The sequence below is a fragment of the Lissotriton vulgaris genome, chromosome 1_1, assembly GCF_964263255.1.
Source record: "Lissotriton vulgaris chromosome 1_1, aLisVul1.2, whole genome shotgun sequence".
NCBI lineage: Eukaryota > Metazoa > Chordata > Amphibia > Caudata > Salamandridae > Lissotriton > Lissotriton vulgaris.
This window is the reverse complement of record NC_141685.1, coordinates 1753416425-1753436483: the sequence shown is the minus strand read 5'-3', so window position 1 is coordinate 1753436483 and position 20059 is coordinate 1753416425. Positions and strand designations below refer to the sequence as shown.

The 20059-nt window shown below is 46.6% G+C and overlaps 1 protein-coding gene across 3 annotated transcripts in view; it reads left to right on the top strand.

Annotated features, from left to right (window-relative positions):
- Positions 1–20059, top strand: part of TBK1 (TANK binding kinase 1) — a 431625-nt gene that overhangs the window by 200127 nt on the left and 211439 nt on the right. For all 3 annotated transcript variants that reach the window (XM_086919050.1, XM_086919051.1, XM_086919052.1), the window contains exon 7: positions 15175–15285. In XM_086919050.1, coding sequence (XP_086775176.1) covers positions 15175–15285 — 111 coding nt within the window. The remainder of the gene's footprint in view (positions 1–15174; positions 15286–20059) is intronic.

Here is a 20059-nt window from a genome sequence, read left to right as displayed (position 1 = left end):
GCAATGCTGCCATGTGGTTTCAATTATCGTGTCCAGACAAGGGCGCGATAATAAAAAAGAAGATATATCGCTGTGGTGCCCACGCGCGCAACACTCGCGGGCTTGTTTGTTTGACAATAGTGATCGCTTTCACGGCATACAGTGACTCACCCCAACTCCCGCCGGGCTCAAGAACATCAAGACTTACCCGCAGCGTGTCCAGGCAGAGGGTGGGTGAGCAACGATCCACTTCTGGCGCAGGTTAGGGAAAAACCTCAATCTCTGGTTTCTCTACTCTGTTCCTCCGCACCAGTCTCTTCGTGCTCCTGCTCCTCGCTGCTGTGGACATCGTCCATCTGTGTTACAGTGCTACTTGTCCTACAGTTGTATTGTACTTACCTTTTTTTAGCTCTTGTCTCGTTTTTGTCTATTTCTAATTATTTATTGCTTAACTTTTTCTTCAGTTTGGCCAATTTTTCTTTTCTTTTTTTTTGTCTTATTCGTTCCTGCTTTCTTTTGTCATTGCCTTCCTCCATTCAGATTTTCTGCTCTTCCTGTCTTAATGCAATTCTTCCAGTCTGCCCGTTTCTTCTTAGTTTTCCCAGACCTTTCAAGTGTTTCTGCCAGTCCCGCGTCTTGCACTCCTGCTCTGCTTCTAGGAGTGCTTTAGGTGGGGGCATATAGCTGCTCTATTACTTATAATTACGAAGTGTCTCTGCCTCAGGAGGATACAGCATATACTGCAAAATCCCCCCCCCCCCCCCCACCACCCGCTTCTCCCCCACTCCGCACCTCTCCCGGCCTCTTGTGTCCTTATACACGTCCCAGGCTGTGCGCAATTACACAAGAGGTTCCTGGAGTGTCACAGTGCATCAACATTAAGTTAGTCAGGATAGTTCGGAACTTGTCTGAGTCACCCTATCAGGGGCTCCCCCTCCCCCTTCCTTCTTTCTAGGAACGGGGAGGGGGGCTGGGGGTTCAGGAGTTCTGCCCTCTGCCTAATTCTTCTGAGTGGCTGGACCACTTACCGAAAACAAAACAAACTCCCTCCTCGCTGTGGCTGGAGTCCTTGTAATGAGTCAATACTACAAAAAAAAGGACCATAAAAAAAACAAAATAATAATGTATTGGGTGATTTGAAGTGCTGCCCGTCACACATTTCAGAAATAAAAAATAAATAAAAGGTCTGATTTTTACAAACGGTGGCGATAACCCGGTACGCATGTTAGAAGTAATTAAAATTTTAAAAAGTGATATTTCAAAAACGATAAAATAGCAAAACACATGCACGCACAGACAGCACAGCAGACAAAATGAGCTAAACAATCATTTCAAAACAATACAAACAAATATATGTAATGTGTTCAATGCTACTAGCAGTAAGGCAAACGTAATTTTAAGATAAAGATGCATTGCGCCTGATATGGACACCTAAGGTAGTTATAGAGACTTTATTCTTGAGCCATAAATTACAATTCCCCAGCTCCTCCGCCTTAAATTAATATTCCCCAGCTCCTCCGCTCTCCCGCCATGCTTTCAACCTGCCCCGCCTCTCCCATTACCTGAGTACATCCGCCCGACTGGCGACAGATATGTCTCTTTCGCAACCAATATTTACAGCGATACTTCCCCTCCATCGCCGGGCTCCCCCCTTCCCCCCCACCCCAACCCCCTCCCTTCGGATGCCCCCAAAGCACCTCTCGGGCCCTCCGCTGATTTGAAAGTGAAACCAGAAACCTCTTTAAAAAATAATAGCAGTTTTCAAAGTTTGTGGATTAGGTTTCTTTCCGCGGCCTGAGATCACGGATTCACCGGAGGCAGATTTCACGGCTCCAGAGGCGCCAGGCGGACCCGCCAGACAAGTGAGCAAACGCCGACCTGAGTAACAGCGCTCTGTGCACCTGCTACCAGGTGGTGGTGGGACCGGGGAGGGTCAGCCAGGGCCCCCCCGGAGGTTGTGCGGTATGTCCTGATCTCCAGGGTCAGGGACAAGAGCAGCAGGGAGGGCGGGGGTGTTCCAGAGTTTGCGGCCCCTCTCCAGCCAGCACTACACTTGCAGGGACCAATGAAGTGTGTGCCCCCGCTCCTTCCCCACCTACACTACTTCTGGGGGGGGGGTTCCGAAATCTGTACCCTACCTGGACAATTTCTGGGTGGGATCTGGAACGCATTCCCCACCTGCACAACTTCTGGGTGGGATCTGGAACGTATAGCCCTCCTGTGACGACTTCTGTGTGGACTATGGAATGTATACCCCACCTGCACAACGTCTGTGTGGGCTATGAAATGTTTATCCTCTCCCTCTTCCCACATGCAAAACGTCTGTGTTACGCAAGAAATGTCGGGCGAAAGGGGCTCTACATGAGCGACAAAAACCCAATGATGTGAAGTGAGTGGCACCCTTTAGACGAGCATGACGGTGGAGCTCCAGCGAGGGCCTGAAGCTGGCGTGGCGATGGGCATAGAAACGGCACTTTTATAGTTTTTTTTTTTTATATTGATCCATGTTTTAATAGTGCATGTATTTTGAAAAAAAGTGCATGACAATGTGTGTAAGGTCGCTAACCAGATCTATAACAACACAATGCAATAGGTCTTGCATTACTAAAAGTTAAAGCTATTGTTGTTGCATTATTATTTGCAAAGCCAATAGCTCAAACCTAACCATTGCGAGACCCTATTGCATTGCAAATGCTTGTTCTAAGTTGGAAACTCTTTCCCAGGGAGCAACAGTATCCGGTGATTGAAAAAAAGATTCTTGCCTTTAAATGGACTGTGGCCAAACCACAGTACTATCTGGAGGCTGGACCCATCATACTATACACGAACCATGCCCCATTGTTATGGATGAGCCGGAACAAGGGCAATAACCCACGTGTCCTGAGACGATTCTTTATTTGCAACTCTTTCATTTTTACCTTTGGTCTCTACTGTCCTCCGAGGGGCGCAAGATGAACTAATGGCCTTGGCATACATTTAACCTGCAAGAGAGAAGGAAGAGCACTAAGAAGAAATCATAACTGTTGTTTTTATCTTCCAAAAAATACCAAAAATAAAAAGGACTAGCATAACAGCATGTGTCTGAAGTCCTACTTTATTACATACCCTTTTCAAAATCTCTGTATCTCTATTGGCCGCAGTAAGAAGAGATTTGGGGGCTAATCAAATATCTTACACAGATGAGTCCCAAATAGTGGTATCCACATCCAAAAAGGTAGAAGACACCAAGGTAAATGTTTGAAATTACATGACAGTGGTAGATTGTTGGATGAAGGAAGTGATTTCAAGCTGAACTCAAACAAGACGGAAGTCCTGATTATTCCTCCCCTTCTTAGTACAGGAGATCCAAACTGACCTGAACTTGGCACATAAGCTGGTTGTTGTGGCTTGGCCAAATGACTGCTGTTACGATGGCGATACTGCCCAAAGTCCTGTACCTGTTTCAAATGATCTCCCTTCCTACATCTCCAATGCTCATCAAAAAATTACAAAAGGTAAAGAACAACTTGTATTGGTCAGGTAAGAAACCAAGAGGAGGGCAACGCATACTTTCCCTGCCACCCACCTGTGGAGGCCTAAGGTTTCCCTGATTTATTAAGATGTTTCCAGGTTGCACAATTAAAACTCCTAATAGAACTGAATCAGAAGATGACTGAAAAACAGTGGGTTTTCACAGGAACTTATGGAGGAAGGTGAGGCCATCTCTAATGCAAACATTAGGTGTGCTTTAGACACAGCGTATACCGACACCAGGGGATTCAACTCTTCAGTTGTTGCTCCGCCACTCCTGGCTCAAGTCTGTCTGGTTTCAAGCCAGAGATGCAACATCACCTCCTCAATCTGCTGTTCGATGGAGGTCATCTTTTTGGACTCCATGCTTGAAAGAAATAAAAAAAGACACAGAGACCACTAAGGCGGTGGACACGTAACAGGTTCCCTCTGCCGTGGCTCCTTTTGAAGGCAGCAACCGAGAGGGGCCTCAAAAGCCCCTTCCCCCAAATTCATGTAGTCCTACCAAAGGCAGCAACAGAGCTACCAACAGCGTGGCAGGAGTTTCACAAGGGGCTCCTTCATAGGAAATAGCTAAATGGCAGAGGCTGAGGCACCCCTAGTAAGGGAGCTTCCACTCCAAAAATTGACTTACCCTGCTTCCCCCTGATCACACACGCCTGTCGGCGGGAGACTTCAGTGAATCCTTCCCTGCAGGGAAGAGATCACCACAGACCATTAGATCCTATCCATCATTGAGTTCGGCTACTGACTAGAGCTCATTGCAACCCCAACAAGCATTCCATCCCACACTCTTATCTCGGAACATCTCATGCTGCTACAAGAAGAGGTGCAGGCTCTCCTACTCGAAGGAGCCAGTGTCCCATCAGCACCAGGGAAAGGCATTTACTCCCTATACTTCCATATTCTCAAGAAGGACAGATCCCTCAGACCCATGCTTGACCTATATCCTATCAACAGATACATCCTGCCATAACACTTCCACATGGTCACCCTATATGATGTCATTCCCCTACTGCAGCAAAGCAACTTCTTAATCACACTAGACCTTAGGGCTGTTTACTTCGAGATCCGGATTCATCTTGCTTACATGGCCCTACCCCCACTTCATTATAGGTGGTCAACACTACCAGTTCAAGGTGCTACCCTTTGGTGTCACTGTAAGAAAGTGGGTTTCTGTTGCAGTAACTAAACCCCCCCCACCCAATTTCACCCAGACTACTGATGCACTTTCACTTGATGTGCCCTGGGTCCCTGCCAATCTTGTTCCCAGGGCCTGTGTCCTTTCCCCAAATATAACCCAATTGGCATCTCTGGCCACAGGTCAGACCCTGGTAAATGGTACCACAGGTACCCAGGGCACTGTGACCAGTGAAGACCTCTAAGGACTGCAGCACTTATTGTGTCACCCTTAGAGGCCCTGTACCTTTACACATACACACTTCCTTTGCAGGCTGCGTGTTTTGGTGCAGAAAAAAGTTAAGAGTCGACAAGGCATACATCCCTGTGTGCCATGCCTACAACCCACTGCCCTGGCATAGATCAGTCACCCTTCTAGCTGGGTGCACTATACCAGTGGTGAGGGCACAGGTGCATGAGCCCTGTACCCGAACAGTGTCCAAGTCCATTCTTAGACATTGTAAATGCACTGCTGCCATTAATAGTATATGATGCTGGGAGTTTGTCATTATGAACTGATGCCACTGTGGGATTTAATGGTAAAATGTACACAGAGGGCATCTTAGGGATGCCCCTGAAAACGAACCCACCTTTAGTGTCCAGGCTGAGTGGCTGCTTTCAGCTGCCACCACGAGGCATGTTTCTGGACCCCTGGGTCGAGAGCCTGCTGCTCCCTGGGGCCTGGAATAGTGCACATCCTGGGACGAGGTGCCATGCCTCCTCCCCCAGGATGGGCAGGGTTCACGAAGGGGAAGCTTCAAAGGCTTGCCGCCTTTGTGAGCTTTCCCAGGCCACTTGCTGCTTTCAGCAACTGGTCCCCACTGGTTCTGACCCCCACTTTGAGTGGGAGAACCGGCGGGAAAAACAAGTGAGGAAGAGCAGTGTTCCCACCTCTGCCAACTCCACCCCTCAGGTAAGGGAGGCGAGGTGAAGCACAACTCTCAGTCCACGCCATCTTGAAGATGGGGGACTCAGCCAACCAGGGACAGGCTCAGGACCCCCTCCTACTGGAGGGTGGCATAATAGGGGGTGTACCCACCCCAGGTAAGGGACCCATTGGTCCCTCCCTTTTACCTACCTGAACGCCCCTAAATCTAGTATTAAGGGGCACCCCTGAATCTTGCTTCCTCAGACAAGAACCTGCAACACGAAAAAAAGGACTGAACAGCCTTGCTGAAGCTAACAAGAGGAAGACGCCCACTGACTTGGCCCCAGCCCTACCGGCCTGTCTCCACCTCGTACCTGCTCTTGCAAAATCCCGGTGTCTCCTGCAGCCAGCAACCTTGAAAACCCTGGAGGATCTGCCTGGCTTCAAACACAAAGACTTTGTCTCCTGTGAACACCGGATTTGTTCACCTGCAACCTCTGGCTTGGTACCCTGAATCCGCCCCGCTCTGCATCCACCGTCCACGGACTGAGCTCAAGTGGGCAAACACCATGAGGAGGTCCCCCCAGTGACCCTGACCCGAGTTCCGGCGACCCCTGACCTGCCTGAAACCTCCAGCCGACACCTGCAGCCTAAATCCAGAAGGTCCCCCTAAACGCGACCAAGAGCTGGTAAGAAGATCCAACTCCCAAGGGCACCCCTGCACCCGATGCCCCATGGCCTTGTGTGCCCAAACTGACGGTGCCTAACCAACCCCTAACTTCCCAGCTTACCTCTCAAAGTGGTGGTCGCACCCAGAAGACCTTCCTCCCCGAGCCTGGAGTGTCTTTCCAAACCGGAGGTTGTCCATTGAAACCAACAGGGCCCAATGTTGAAACGGCAAACTGCACCCGGCCGCCCTTGTGCCGCTGAGGGTGCACCTTTGGTGATAATTTGTTTCCCCATTTGCCTGAGCTAAAGTCCAGGAGCTTTGCTCACACAACCCAGTGGCCTGCTTTCCAGCAACCACCAACCAGAGGTCCAATATCCCCCATTAGATAACATTGGGCCTCAGCACTCTGCACCCGCCCGCCCTAGGGCCGCTGACTGTGTAACGAGAGTGCATCCTCGACCCTGGGGGAACCCTTGTTCTAACCACAGAAGCGCAACTCCAAAGACCGATTACTTACCTGGTAACCTTTAACTTCATTTCTCTACGTAGGAATCCATTGACTGTTTGTTTTTCTCTGAGTTGAATTGTATGGCAACCAGATAAATAACAATTGTGCAAAACTGATTTTACTTACCTTTTCTCTAGGAAATGTCCCAGTGTGATATCTAGGCATATCATACTAAGTAGAAAAAGTAATCTCAAAAGTAACGTAAAAGTAACTTACCTGTAATTTTCATTGCAAAGTCGACACAAAGTATATGTACAGCATTTTACAGTATTGATTACCAATAATTCAAACTGTAACCATTTCAAAAGTACAAGTTCGAGGCATATGAGCGGCAGATCCTACACTTAGCAATAGATCGCCACCTGGTCTTGGGCTCGGCTGATTGCAGGTTGTTGTCTTCTTGGAAGAAGTCTTTGTAGTCACGAGATAGGTGACTCCTCCCTTGGACGATACTGCGCATGGTCATCGACTCCATCCTCAGATTGTTTTTTTCCGCCACTGGGTTCGGATGAAAGTTTTCCGCTCCGGCTAGAAAATACTTTTTCTGCATTTTCAAAGCGAGAAACTTTAGATAAAATTATTTCGACATCGAATAGACTTTTCGACATCACCAGCTACTTTCCGGTGCGTCCACGCGGGCCGTTGGGCCTATCGGCGCCGTACGGCCTACGCCTCATGGACAGAACTCCATTCAAGAGATGCCCGGTATGTCGAGCAAAGTTCCTGCATAGCGACCATCACGAGGTTTGCAACCTCTGTCTCTCGCCAGAACACGACGAGTCGACCTGCACAGCCTGTGCCTCCTTCCGATCAAAGAAAACTATTCCGGATCGGAGGGCCCGTCGACACGAAATGAGAATATCAGCACCAGCTCCTCTTTGAGGAGGAGATCGTCGAAGAAGACGTCTCCGAGGACGAAGATCCAATCGACGATATCTCCGAAGACGAGGCTCCACTCGGCGCCGAGGAAGACTCGCCTGATCTCCAGATCATATCGGGGGCAGAGGACTCGGACGATTCGATTCCATCTCGACAACCTGTGAGTACCCCTGCCCCGGCACAACATACACTACCCAAGACAAAGGCAGTGGTCGGCACTCTGCCCATGGGGCCCAGTCGAGACTGAAATTCACCATCCCACGTCCCGCCTTCAGGCTCGGCTCCGAGGAAAAAGACTACGCCTTCTGGTGCCTGGATTGGGGGGGGGGGGCTTGACACTCTTATTCCAGCTAGATGGGTGAGAGAGCGCAGCTCAGTCTCCAATCCTTGGTTCTCGGATGCTCTTAGAGCGCTCAGGAAAGAGTGTAAAAGAGCTGAGCGGATTTGGAGAAGGAACTATGAAGACGACCTTAAGATTGTGTACCTGGCCAAACTAAAATATTACCACAAAATGATCTGTTCCACACGTGCTAATTTTTACGCTGGAAAAATTAAGGAGAGCTCTAATCCCACGAAATAAGTCTTTAAGATTGTTCAGGAGCTGAAGAATACTAAAACTTTAGTCTCCCACGTAAACTCGGTACAGCAATGTGAGGAGCTTGCTTCCTTTTTTACGAATAAAGTGCAGCAAATCTATGCCACATTTCCTCAGCTCTCCTCTGTTCCGAGCTCTGTTACAGTCAGAGAGGGGGTCTCTACTTTGACTGTTATACCCGAGATCTCTTGTGATGAACTTGTGAAACTTTGCAAAAAGGTTAAATCGGGATCCCCATCTGACCCTATGAGGCCGACACAGTTTATGGAATCTATGGAGCTTGTACAGAAACCGCTAGGTCACATACTTAATCTATCCTTTTCCATGGCCATAGTACCCCTGGCCTGGAAACAGGCTCGGGTTTCGCCTATCATTAAAAAGCCCGCACTTGATCCCTCTTTGCCTGAGAGTAGAGTTTTAGGCCGATTTCCTTGCTTCCATGGGTTGCCAAACTGGCCTAGGCACATGTGAACGAGGTGTTATCTCGGCACATGACCCTTAACAACATTCTGGACCCGTTGCAAAACGGTTTCAGATCGGGTCATAGTACCGAGTCTGCCTTGTTAGCCTCCACGGAGTATTTAAGAACTATTCTTGATGCCGGTCAGAGTGCAGCGCTTATGTTATTAGATCTTAGCGCTGCCTTTGATACGGTGTCTCACGACATCTTGTTGTATCGTCTGGAGGCAATAGGGATCATGGGCCAGGCTTTGGAATGGTTCTGTGCATTTCTGTCGGACAGATCCTTCCGGGTGTCTGCACCGCCTTTCCTATCTCAAGCCCACTCCATCGGCCAAGGGAGTCCGCAGGGCTATGCGCTGAGCCCGACTCTGTTCAATCTCTATGTTCAACCTCTTGCAGTTGTGGCAAGAGATTGGGGCCTAACGCTGGTATCGTATGCTGACGATACTCAGCTGGTAATCACCTTAGCTGAGGGCCCTTCTGCAGTTGCCACAAGGTTTAGAGATGGGATGACTGCAGTTGCTCAGTGGATGGCTGACAACTGTTTACAGCTGAATGCCACTAAAACGGAAGTGATCCTGGTAGGGAAAAACATCTCCCTCTGGAATGAGCACTGGTGGCCAGCTTCGTTAGGCACGATACCAACATCTAAGCCAGTGGTTAAGAACCTGGAAGTTTGGTTGGACGCGGTTCTTAACTTTCAGTCCCACATGAAGAAGGTGGCAGCGACGTGTCTGGGCTTGTTGAGAGGCCTCCACCCTATCCTGAGGTTCTTTAACTTGCCTGTGCGGCAGCTCATTATCCAGGCTACAATACTATCGCGCTTGGACTATGCCAGCGTCTTATTTCTAGGTGCAAATAAAGCCGAGATTTCGCGGCACCAACGAGTACAGAACTCGGCAGCCCGCGCTCTTGTGGGACTCCCACGTAGATGTTCCACTAGAGCCACTATCAGAGCTTTACATTGGCTCCCGATTCAAGCAAGAATCCAGTTTAAGACGCTTTGCTTGGCGTTTAAAATCTTAAAAGGCACTAGTCCTGAGATACTTCACCCTCTTTTAACTCCCTATATTCCCCAACGTAGCCTGCGCTCCTTGGGTCAACATCTGGTGACCATACCCAGGATTAGACTCTGCCGTGTTGGAGGCCGTTCTTTTCGGCTCCTGGCTGCTAAACTGTGGAATTCTCTGCCTGTCTCCATTCGCAGTATGGACGACTTACTGTTATTCCGGAAAGCTATTAAGACCTTCCTTTTTCCACTGATTTAGGGTTTTCATTTTTTTCAGCCTTCCCTGTTATCTGTTACAATTAGACGGTCAGCGCCGGACGCCCCTTAGCTGGGGCAGCTGTGCGCTTTAACAACATTTTAACTTAACATAACATAACTCTACTTCAACAGGAAGTTCTAGCACTTCTACAAAAAGATGCTATTCAAGTAGTTCCTTTAGAAGAACAAGGAACAGGAGTTTACTCCCTGTACTTCCTAATTCCCAAAAAGGACGGGCCATTAAGACCAATTCGCGACCTCAGGCCCCTCAACCACTACATACAATCGGATCATTTTCACATGATCACTTTACAACAAGTACTCTATTACTACAGCAGGGAGACTTTCGGTCCACACTAGATCTAAAGGACGCCTACTTTCACATTCCTATACATCCTGTGCACAGGAAGTATCTAAGGTTTGTCATACAAGGACAACACTATCAGTTCAAAGTCCTTCCATTCGGGGTCACAACAGCACCACAAGTGTTTACAAAGTGCTTAGCAGTAGTAGCAGCACATCTCAGAAGACAACAAATACATGTCTTCCCTTACCTAGACGACTGGCTCATAAAAACAAGATTGTTCAACCAATGTGTACAGCACACAAAACAAACAATTCAAACATTGCACGACTTAGGATTTACGATAAACTACACCAAGTCGCACCTAGAGCCTTTGCACGCTCATCAGTATCTAGGAGCTACCATAGACACATCTACAGCTCTAGCGTATCCCAGTCAAGCCAGGATTCAAAGTATTCAGAACTTAGTCTCCCTTTTTCAATGCCAGCACTCTCTCCAAGCCAGAGTGTTTATGAAAGTAATAGGCATGATGGCGTCTTGCATCTTTATAGTTCCTCATGCAAGACTGCAAATGCGCCCACTACAAGAATGCCTAGTACAACAATGGAATCAGGCTCAAGGTCAGCTCACAGACCTGGTGTTGGTAGACAGCCGTATATATCGCTCTCTGCAATGGTGGAACACCAAAAACTTAACAAAGGGACGGCCGTTCCTAGACCCTGTTCCACAGATAGTGCTAACGACAGATGCATCCCTCACAGGATGGGGAGCCCATCTCTTGCATTATACCACACAAGGTCAGTGCAACAATCAACAGAAACAGTTCCACATCAACCATTTGGAATTGCTAGCAATTTTCCTAGCACTCAAAACTTTCCAAGTACAAATACAAAACAAAGCTGTCCTAGTCCCAACGGACAATATGACTGCCATGTATTATATACAAAAACAGGGGGGGACACACTCTCTGCAACTGTCCTAGCTTGCACAGAACATTTGGAGATGGGCCATCCCTCAAAACATACATCTGACAGTAGAACACCTTCCAGGAATTTACAATCAGATGGCAGACCTGTTGAGTCGTCAGTCACAACAGATTCACGAATAGGAGATACACCCACAAGTTCTACAACCATTCTTCCAAATGTGGGTGTAGGCACAGATAGACCTGTTTGCCACCCACGAAAATGCAAAATGACCAACCTTCGCCGCCAGGTTCCCACACCCACGGTCGGAGGGGAATGCAATATGGATGAACTGGTAGGGCAGATTTGCGTACGCTTTTCCGCCTCTCCCACTCATTCCATTAGTAGTTCGCAAGCTCAAACAACAGTCTCTCAAACTAATACTAGTGGCCCCCACATGGGCACGCCAGCCGTGGTTCACCAAGCTACTGGATCTCTCACTGGCTCCACATCAGAAATTACGGCTCACGCCATCCCTGCTAACACAGAACCATGGAGAAATAAGGCACCCAGAACCAAGCCAACTGTATTTGGCAATCTGGCTCCTGAAGTCCTAGAGTTTGGTACTTAAACTTACCACCAGACTGTATGAATATCATTAAAGAAGCTAGAAGACCCACTACCAGAGCATGTTATGCTGCTAAGTGGAAAAGATTTGCAATATACTGTAACAACAATCACATTGATCCACTGGATGTTTCCATCCAAAATATCATTTGCTACCTTCTACACCTACAAAGTTCCAATTTGGCTTATTCTTCCATACGCTTGCATCTAGCAGCAATTGCAGCCTATTCACAAAATAGACAACATCTATCTCTCTTGAGAGTACCTGCAATAAAAGCATTTTATGGAGGGTTTAAAACTAATAATCCCACCTAGGTTACCACCTGCACCAGTATGGAATCTAAATGTGGTCCGTACAAGACTCATGGGCCCCCCTTTTGAGCCTTTACACAAGTGTGAAATGCAATTTCTAACATGGAAAACTGCCTTCCTTGTTGCCATTACCTCTCTCAGAAGAGTCAGTGAAATACAAGCATTCAAAATAGAAGAACCATGTTTTCAAATACATCCTAACAACGTGGTTCTTAGACCCAATCCTAAATTCCTGCCAAAAGTGATTACTCCTTTTCACCTAAACCAATCAGTAGAGTTACCAGTGTTTTTTCAAAAACCGGCCTCTGTTGCAGAAAGGGCTTTACACACCTTAGATGTTAGAAGAGCTCTACTATATTACACAGATATGACTAAATCCTTCAGAAAGACAAAACAACTATTTGTATCTTTCTCTCCCCCACACAAAGGCAATCCCATCTCTAAAGGAGGAATTGCCAGATGGATTGTAAAGTGTATTCAAATATGCTATCAAAAGCTAAACGTACACTAACAGTTCCTCCTAGAGCACACTCCACTCGCAAAGTAGGAGCCTCTATGGCTTTCTTAGGAAACATACCACTAGAGGACATATGCAAGGCAGCAACATGGTCTACAATACACACCTTCACTAAACACTATTGTGTTGATGTGCAAGCCAAGCAGCAAGCTGCAGTGGGCCAAGCTGTTCTTAAAACACTATTTCAGTATGCTGCAACGGATACAAGCGACCACCGCTAGGGGAGACACTGCTGTACAATCGTTGCTAAGTGTAGGATCTGCAGCTCATATGCCACGAAGGGAAAATGCTACTTACCAGTATGCATCTGTTCTTGGCATGTGGAGCTGCAGAGTCCTACACGCCCTCCCGCCTCCCCAGGACTTTTATCCGTTCCAGTACTCATCTTAATTAGATGCACACGCATGGACATCCTTTCTCTTTACTTCTACTAACTCCATCATTTCCCATCATGGCGACAAACAATCTGAGGATGCAGTCGATGACCATGCGCAGTATTGTCCAAGGGAGGAGTCACCTATCTTGTGACTACAAAGACTTCTTCCAAGAAGACAACAACCTGCAATCATCCGAGCCCAACACCAGGTGGCGATCTATTGCTAAGTGTAGGACTCTGCAGCTCTACATGCCAAGAACAGATGCATACTGGTAAGTAGCATTTTCCTTACAATTGCATTTCAAACTGTATATTTACTGCAAAGTATTTATTAACTTACCTGTGCTAGACTTGCTTGGTTCTAGGAAATAAAATAACGAAAAGAATATTTTTATACAAAACAAATTGGTCTGAAGTTCATTCAACAAATGCTTAACACTGTCCTCTAATACTGCCTTACTGCTCGACCACACTACCACAAATAGAGAGTAAGGTTCTATCTAACTTTGCCTCTGCCTAACTGGGGTTCTACTGGACTCTGTGCACACAATACCTCACTTTGGTATAGTATATACAGAGCCAGCTTCCTGCAGTAACTGCGACTCCAAGGGCCTATAATAAGTGTTTTATGGTGGTAGCTGCTCACCTCAGAAGGGGAGGAACTCGGGTTGTCCGTCTACAGCGACATTTGGCTGATCAAGAGCTCAAGCAAATGGGAATGCTTAATCCAGATTGCAATCTCCCTGCTGCATAGCCTGGATGTCTCAGTCAATGCCACCAAGTTAGGGACTCTATTTCAGACCCCTGTACCATTCACTGGCTAAGCACTCCTTAGGGGAGTTCTGTTTTATAGTCTGTTCATTTTATGTTGTGCTGTCATCTCCAACACTAAAATAATTGGTTCAAAATCTGGGTGTCTTTTTGAAAGATAATCTCTTTATGAATAAACATGTTAAACCCATCTCTGGAACCTGTTTTGGCCTGATGCGCTTTTTTAGGAAGGCTTTTTATTGGGCCCCTCTGCACGCTAGGAAAGCCCTAGTCCAGGTGTTGATAGTGAGCCACCTGGACTCTGGGAATTACCTGATGGTCGGAATGAATGAAGGCCTTTTTTCCAGACTTCAGGTGGTACAGAATACGGCAGCGCTCCTTGTCTGTAGTCTTCTGTCGCGTTCTCCATCTGAACATTTATTACTCTCCCTCCATTGGCTTCCTATAAAAATACATGCACTCTGCAAGCTTATGTGTGGGGTCTTTAAATCACTGCACGGGAGGGTACCATTTTATCTTAAAAACAAACTGCAGCTTTATATCCTGATTCGATGGCGCATATCCAGTGAGCTATTACTTCTATGCCCAAAATGTATTCATACAGCCAGATATGGTGGCCACTCCTTTTCTTTCTTGGCTCCCAAACACTGGAATCAGCTACCCTATCCCATTCACTCTTGCTCAGACCTAATCCTCTTTAAGAAACGTCTGAACATATGCCTGTTTGATCTTTAATCATTGTATGGAATTGTGACCTGTATCTGGTGGCTTAGGCTCCGAGAGATCTCCTCGGGGGATGATTTGTGAGCCTAACAAATAAAATAAATAAATGTGCCCTCCTTCCCCCCCCCGGAAGTCAGTGTTTGTTATATGTTTATTTCACTTAAAACTTCTTTTCTATCTATACACAAGGACATTATCCTTTTTTGCACTCTACTCCACTGTGACTCGATAGACTTCTTCGCAGATAGTACATAGGCAATAAGTTGTAGTCGGCTGAGCCCAACACTAGATGGCCGAAGTATACGCAGAATTTCAATTAACAGCACTACACAACGAGCAGCTTACAGGGTTAGTAAAAATCCTTACGAGTTTCAAATGTGGTTTATCTCACCTGTATTGGGCCATGAGTGTTTTTGTACTTCTATTTCTTTGTTGCTATTGATTATATTGTACTATTTATTAGTGAAGGGTTATGCTTACCTCTTGATCAGTCAACATAACAAATAGCACAGCTATGCAAATCATCGCTGATCTACAATCAAATGTAATCTATGGGTAGGTTATTCTCAGCATACTCTTACAAAATCGATTCATCAATCAAGCATCTCGCCCTCGATAAATGCTTTCCTTACTTAAGTGCCCTGCGCTGACGCCACAAGGGGCAATATTTAAAAAGAAAAAAAGACACAAATTACAAATGTTATTTATTTTACCCTACTAAGGTATCAGATAATCACCGGAAAGCCTTCTGGGGCAATATCTGGACTACAGAAAGCAGAAAATGGACCAATTGAATGGAGTCGTGATATGCCAGCTTCCTGCAGCCTTTCCAGGTACCTTTCGTTTTTTCAGGATATGAATAATTGGTTTCTGGTAAAAAGACATATTTGAAAATTTCCAGGAAAGCCTTCTACTAGTCCAAACCTATCCTGTAGATGGGTGCATTATGCCCAGCACAATGATAGATGCATACCATCTATAATAAACCGGTCCATAATATTGTTATTATAGGTAAATAACTTGTCTATTGCCATTCTTCTGTTATCGATATACAAATTCAGCTCCTTGTTTCCAAGTAATTGAATAGTGCACCATCTTTTACTAAACCTCTACACTCTCAACTGCTCTTCTAATCCTAGCTCATCTTCATTTCCTAAAACTACCTTTGCATCACTGTCAGATTCTGGACCTTTGTTCAGGAAAAGGAACGGAGAACCTCCGTTCGTATCACACAGCGCACTGCTCGAAAGTCCCTACGGTTTCACTGTTGTGCGTTAAACTATTTACATCATTTAGCTCAAACAATCAAAAAGCTGATACACAAATATGATTGTAAACAATTCTTCATTAAATGTTTGTTTGTTGTGTCACTGCGAATTTAAAAACACATACATTTTAAGCCCAGAAATAATAATAGTATCCAGAGTTCAAAAACTAAACAGTCATAGTGCATGAAACAGTGAACTCAAAACATCAATTTGAACAACCTATGGAAAGAAAACCCAATGAATTTTGGGTAGAACTCTTCATCAGTGGAAAATTAATATAGTTTCATTCTGACATGGTAATCCGTGGCCTCCTGCCGGAACAATGGGCAAAAGAAAAAAGAAAATCACACGTAAGTGTCGTTCAGAAATACAATGTAATAGAGACATTATTCAATATCTGTGCTTGAAACCACTATGAACATATGTGGTTATAGAAAACGTGGTGCCAAGATGTTGCGATGGATGTGCTAAGTATCAAACTACATGCAACTACTTAGGGCCATATGTATCAAGCAAAATTGCATTTCGCAAAGGCCGAAATTCACAGAATTTCGGCGTTTGCGAATGCAATTTTGCCAAATGGTATGTATTAAGGCAAAATAAGGAATCGCAAAATTTGCGATTCCTTATTTTGCGATTGCATTTAAGGAATCGCAAATTTTGCGATTCCTTAAATGCTATGTAAGAAGCACCAAAAAAGTGCAATTTGGACTTAAGGAATCACAAATTACCACCAACTTCATGTTGGTGGTAATTTGCGATTTCTTTGAAAAAAACACTTTTTTGCATTTTTCAAAGTGCAATGTGAAGCACATACATGCCCTTAGGGCATGTATGTGCGCCACATGTGCACCCATGCTTATTTCAGGGGTGCATCAGGGTGTCCTTTTGACACCCCTGCACCCTTGAAATTATTCTCAATTTGCGATTCTCAAATTGCGAATCGCAAATTGAGAATAAATTCCCATTCATTCCGATGGGCCTCCTGGCCCAAAGAAATGAATGGGAAAGTATTCCTTAATTGCGATTCGCAATTTGCTAATCGCAATTAAGGAATATTAAGAAATCGCTAAAAAATTGTGATTTTTTTTACATGCATCCCTATTTGAAATTCTCAAATAGTGATTTCTAAAAAAATCGCAATTTGAGAATCGCAAATCAGGATGTTTATACATATGACCCTAAGTTCCCCCAAAGAATGGAGGTCTGAGAGCTGCTGAGCGAGTGAGATGTGTGATTTGTGCTTGTCAAACACCCGAACCTGGTGTGAAAAAGAATAGGAAAAAGTAGGTAGAAGTCATGTGGTCATGCGGGAGAGTTGAACTGTTGGATTAAAATTTTAGGTCGTGCTGATGACTAATTACCTCCAGGCTCCTGAACGTGAGCATAGAAGGACTTTAAAGAACTTCCAGCTTCGATAGAAAGCAGGTCTGTGTAAAAATGAAAAAGTATGAGCATGAGCTGCATTCATACTTATAATTGCCTCGAACATCGAAGACCTTGATCTGAAAAGATTAAAAAGCCGAAATGACCCTCTTTTCTGTCTATGAACAGACGTTCATAGTTGGCCCGTTAACAACCGATTGGTCAAAAAATCGTACCTAGGGAAAATGTGAGATTAGCGAGTCAAACCGCTGTAATTAAATTGAGCTCCCCGATACTGTGGCGTGCAAAGCAAGTTCATCCGCGTCTAGCCTAAGACATCATTCCTGGCCATTTGACCTAGTCGAAGCTTGTGGCGTAACCGCACGTCATTAACTTTAACCCCTTCCCTGCTCATGACGGAACCACGCCGTCATGAGCCACGGGCGGCGTGTGCTCATGATGGCGTGGTTCCATCATGCTCCGGCCGCTCCGCCCATGCCCCACTGATTCCCCGTCTGTGCGGGCGAATTAGTGAGTGGGCGGAGTTGTGACGGAACCACCCATCATTTTTTTTTTTTTTTAAATCTGTTTTTATTGCAGAGTTAGAAACAAAGCAGCAAAGTAGGTCAACCTTCTCACTCTTGACATCCCAAGGCACATTCTTGTCAATAAAATTGCACACAGCCATTCAGCCCACATCCCGGAGGTTGGGCGGCGTACCCGTTCGTTCCAGCAAAGATGTCATGGTGGCCATCTCATAGAGATGTCTGGTCAACAACACAATATAGTATCTGCATTTTTTACCCTCCAAACCCCCCCCTCCCCCCCCCCCCCCCCACCCCCCAATTCACCGCCAATTACAGTCAGCCACCTATTGTGGGTGACACCAGAAGCATCAGTGCCCGCGCTATTCGGTCTATACTAGTGCCCTCCCGTGGTGGTGTTCTCTGGGGACTATCGATGACCAATCCCTGTGTGCCCAAAGTGTCGTGGCCCGGATACCCTCTCCCTTCAGTTGTAACCACTATTCCCCATCCGCAGGCACCCCTCCTTTCGCTACAGCGGATCCCTAGTGACTCCCCTCCCCACCCCCCCTTCCCCTGCCTCCCCCAACTGCTGCTGATGTGGGTTGTAATTGTAGGTTCTGACTCAAGAGGTCGCCACTTGACGATTCTATGCATTCGTTCTTACAAGCCCCATGGAACCCCCCTCTCCGGATGTCTCTACTCTTCATCCTCTGTCATATAGTCTTTCAAAGCCTGCACTACCGTTTCCCAAGCCCTCGCCATCTCCATGCTCTTATCGTTAGCGGTCCTAGCAGCCTGCCGCAGTCTAATCACACTTTCACATCTGGACCATTTCAGCAGCTCATTCATCCATCTCCTAACTGATGGCCCCTCCTTGGATTTCCAGTGCCAGGTAATCTCTCTCTGGGCTAATATGAGTCCTAGATCAATAAATGTACTTGTAATTTTCGTTCTGGTCGTGTGAGGGAACCAAAGCAGTAGGCAAGTCGCCATATCAAACTCCACGTCACGGTCCGTAACTGTGTTCAGAAGCTCCCCCACCTCAGGCCATTACGTCCCTAACTTCGGGCACCCCCATAATAAGTCGTCAAGCTCTACCTCAGGCGCTAGGCACCTCGGGCACGCTGCATCTTGTACCCGGAAGTACCGTCTGATCTTTCCTGGGGTCAAGTAGGCTCTATGTAGTACAAAGAAATGCACCTGCTGGAAGCGGGCATTTCTGCAACCCTTCCATGTCCTCTTCAGGATATGTCCCCAGACCGTGTCTGGGATAGGTTTGCCTATACTCTCCTCCCATTTCTCTTTCAGTGTAGTTAGTGGCTCTAGTCCTTCATGTAGCATTCTAGAGTGGAGGCAGGTAACCGCTTTGATCGTTCCTGCAGCCATCACCACATATTGACAGGCCATGGTCGTGTCTGGTTCCGCCAGCCCCCCTTTCCAGTGTTTCTGTATCGCCGCGACCACTGCTGCGTGCAAGAGGTAGCTCCCATCCGGGAGACCAAACTGATCTTGCAACACCCTAAAGGGGACCAGCATCCCATCAATATATAAGTCTCCCACCATCTGTAGGCCCAGATCTTCCCATTCCGACAGTGGAGACCAATGGCCTCCATGTGGTAATGCCGTCAACATCCCCAGAGGGATCTCCGGCGCGTATGGCCTTTTTGCCTTTGCCCTCTTCAAGCTCCTGTGCCAGCACAACCGTAGGGTTCTCTCTTCCATGGATAAACCTCTCAATTCTAATTTCTGTTGCATAATTATATATGATTAGATGTGTCTCTGGATACCGGTCCCCCGGTCCTGGTCTGGGCCTCTAAATTCTTTTGCAATGTTTTGCGTTAAGATCTGTAATTGTGCTGCTAGGTAATACAATTCAAAATCGGGAACCGCCATCCCCCCTTCCAGTTTGGGTCTTATCAGAGTATTCAATGCCACCCTGCGCCTCCCGTGCCCCCAGAGAAAGTCAATAACCATCGTCCTCAGTTCTTTAAAGATCCGCTAAGGTACGAAAGTAATAGAGCAGCCTTGGCAAAGCCACCATCTTCAGTAGTGCCACCCGGCCTTGCACCGATAAAGGTAGGGAGGCCCAAAAGGTCATGCTCCCCCTCAGAGCCCTGATGCAGCGCCCTATATTTCCCTCGAGCAGAGTTGTGGCATCATGGTAAATACGGACCCCTAGATAGGTAAAGCAAGTACCCTCCCAGACCACATCCACTGCAAGAGGGGGATATGGCGTATCCACCCGCAGCGGTAAAACGCAGGTTTTATTCCAGTTCACCTTGAGGCCCGACAGCCTACCAAAGTTTGCCAACATCTCCACCGCCCCTTCTAGTGCTCTTTCCGTATCTTCCAGGTACAGCAACAGATCCTTTGCGTACAGTGATATGTGATGAAACTCCCCACCATGTCCAATCCCATTATACAGCGCCCCTGTTCTTGCCTGCGCT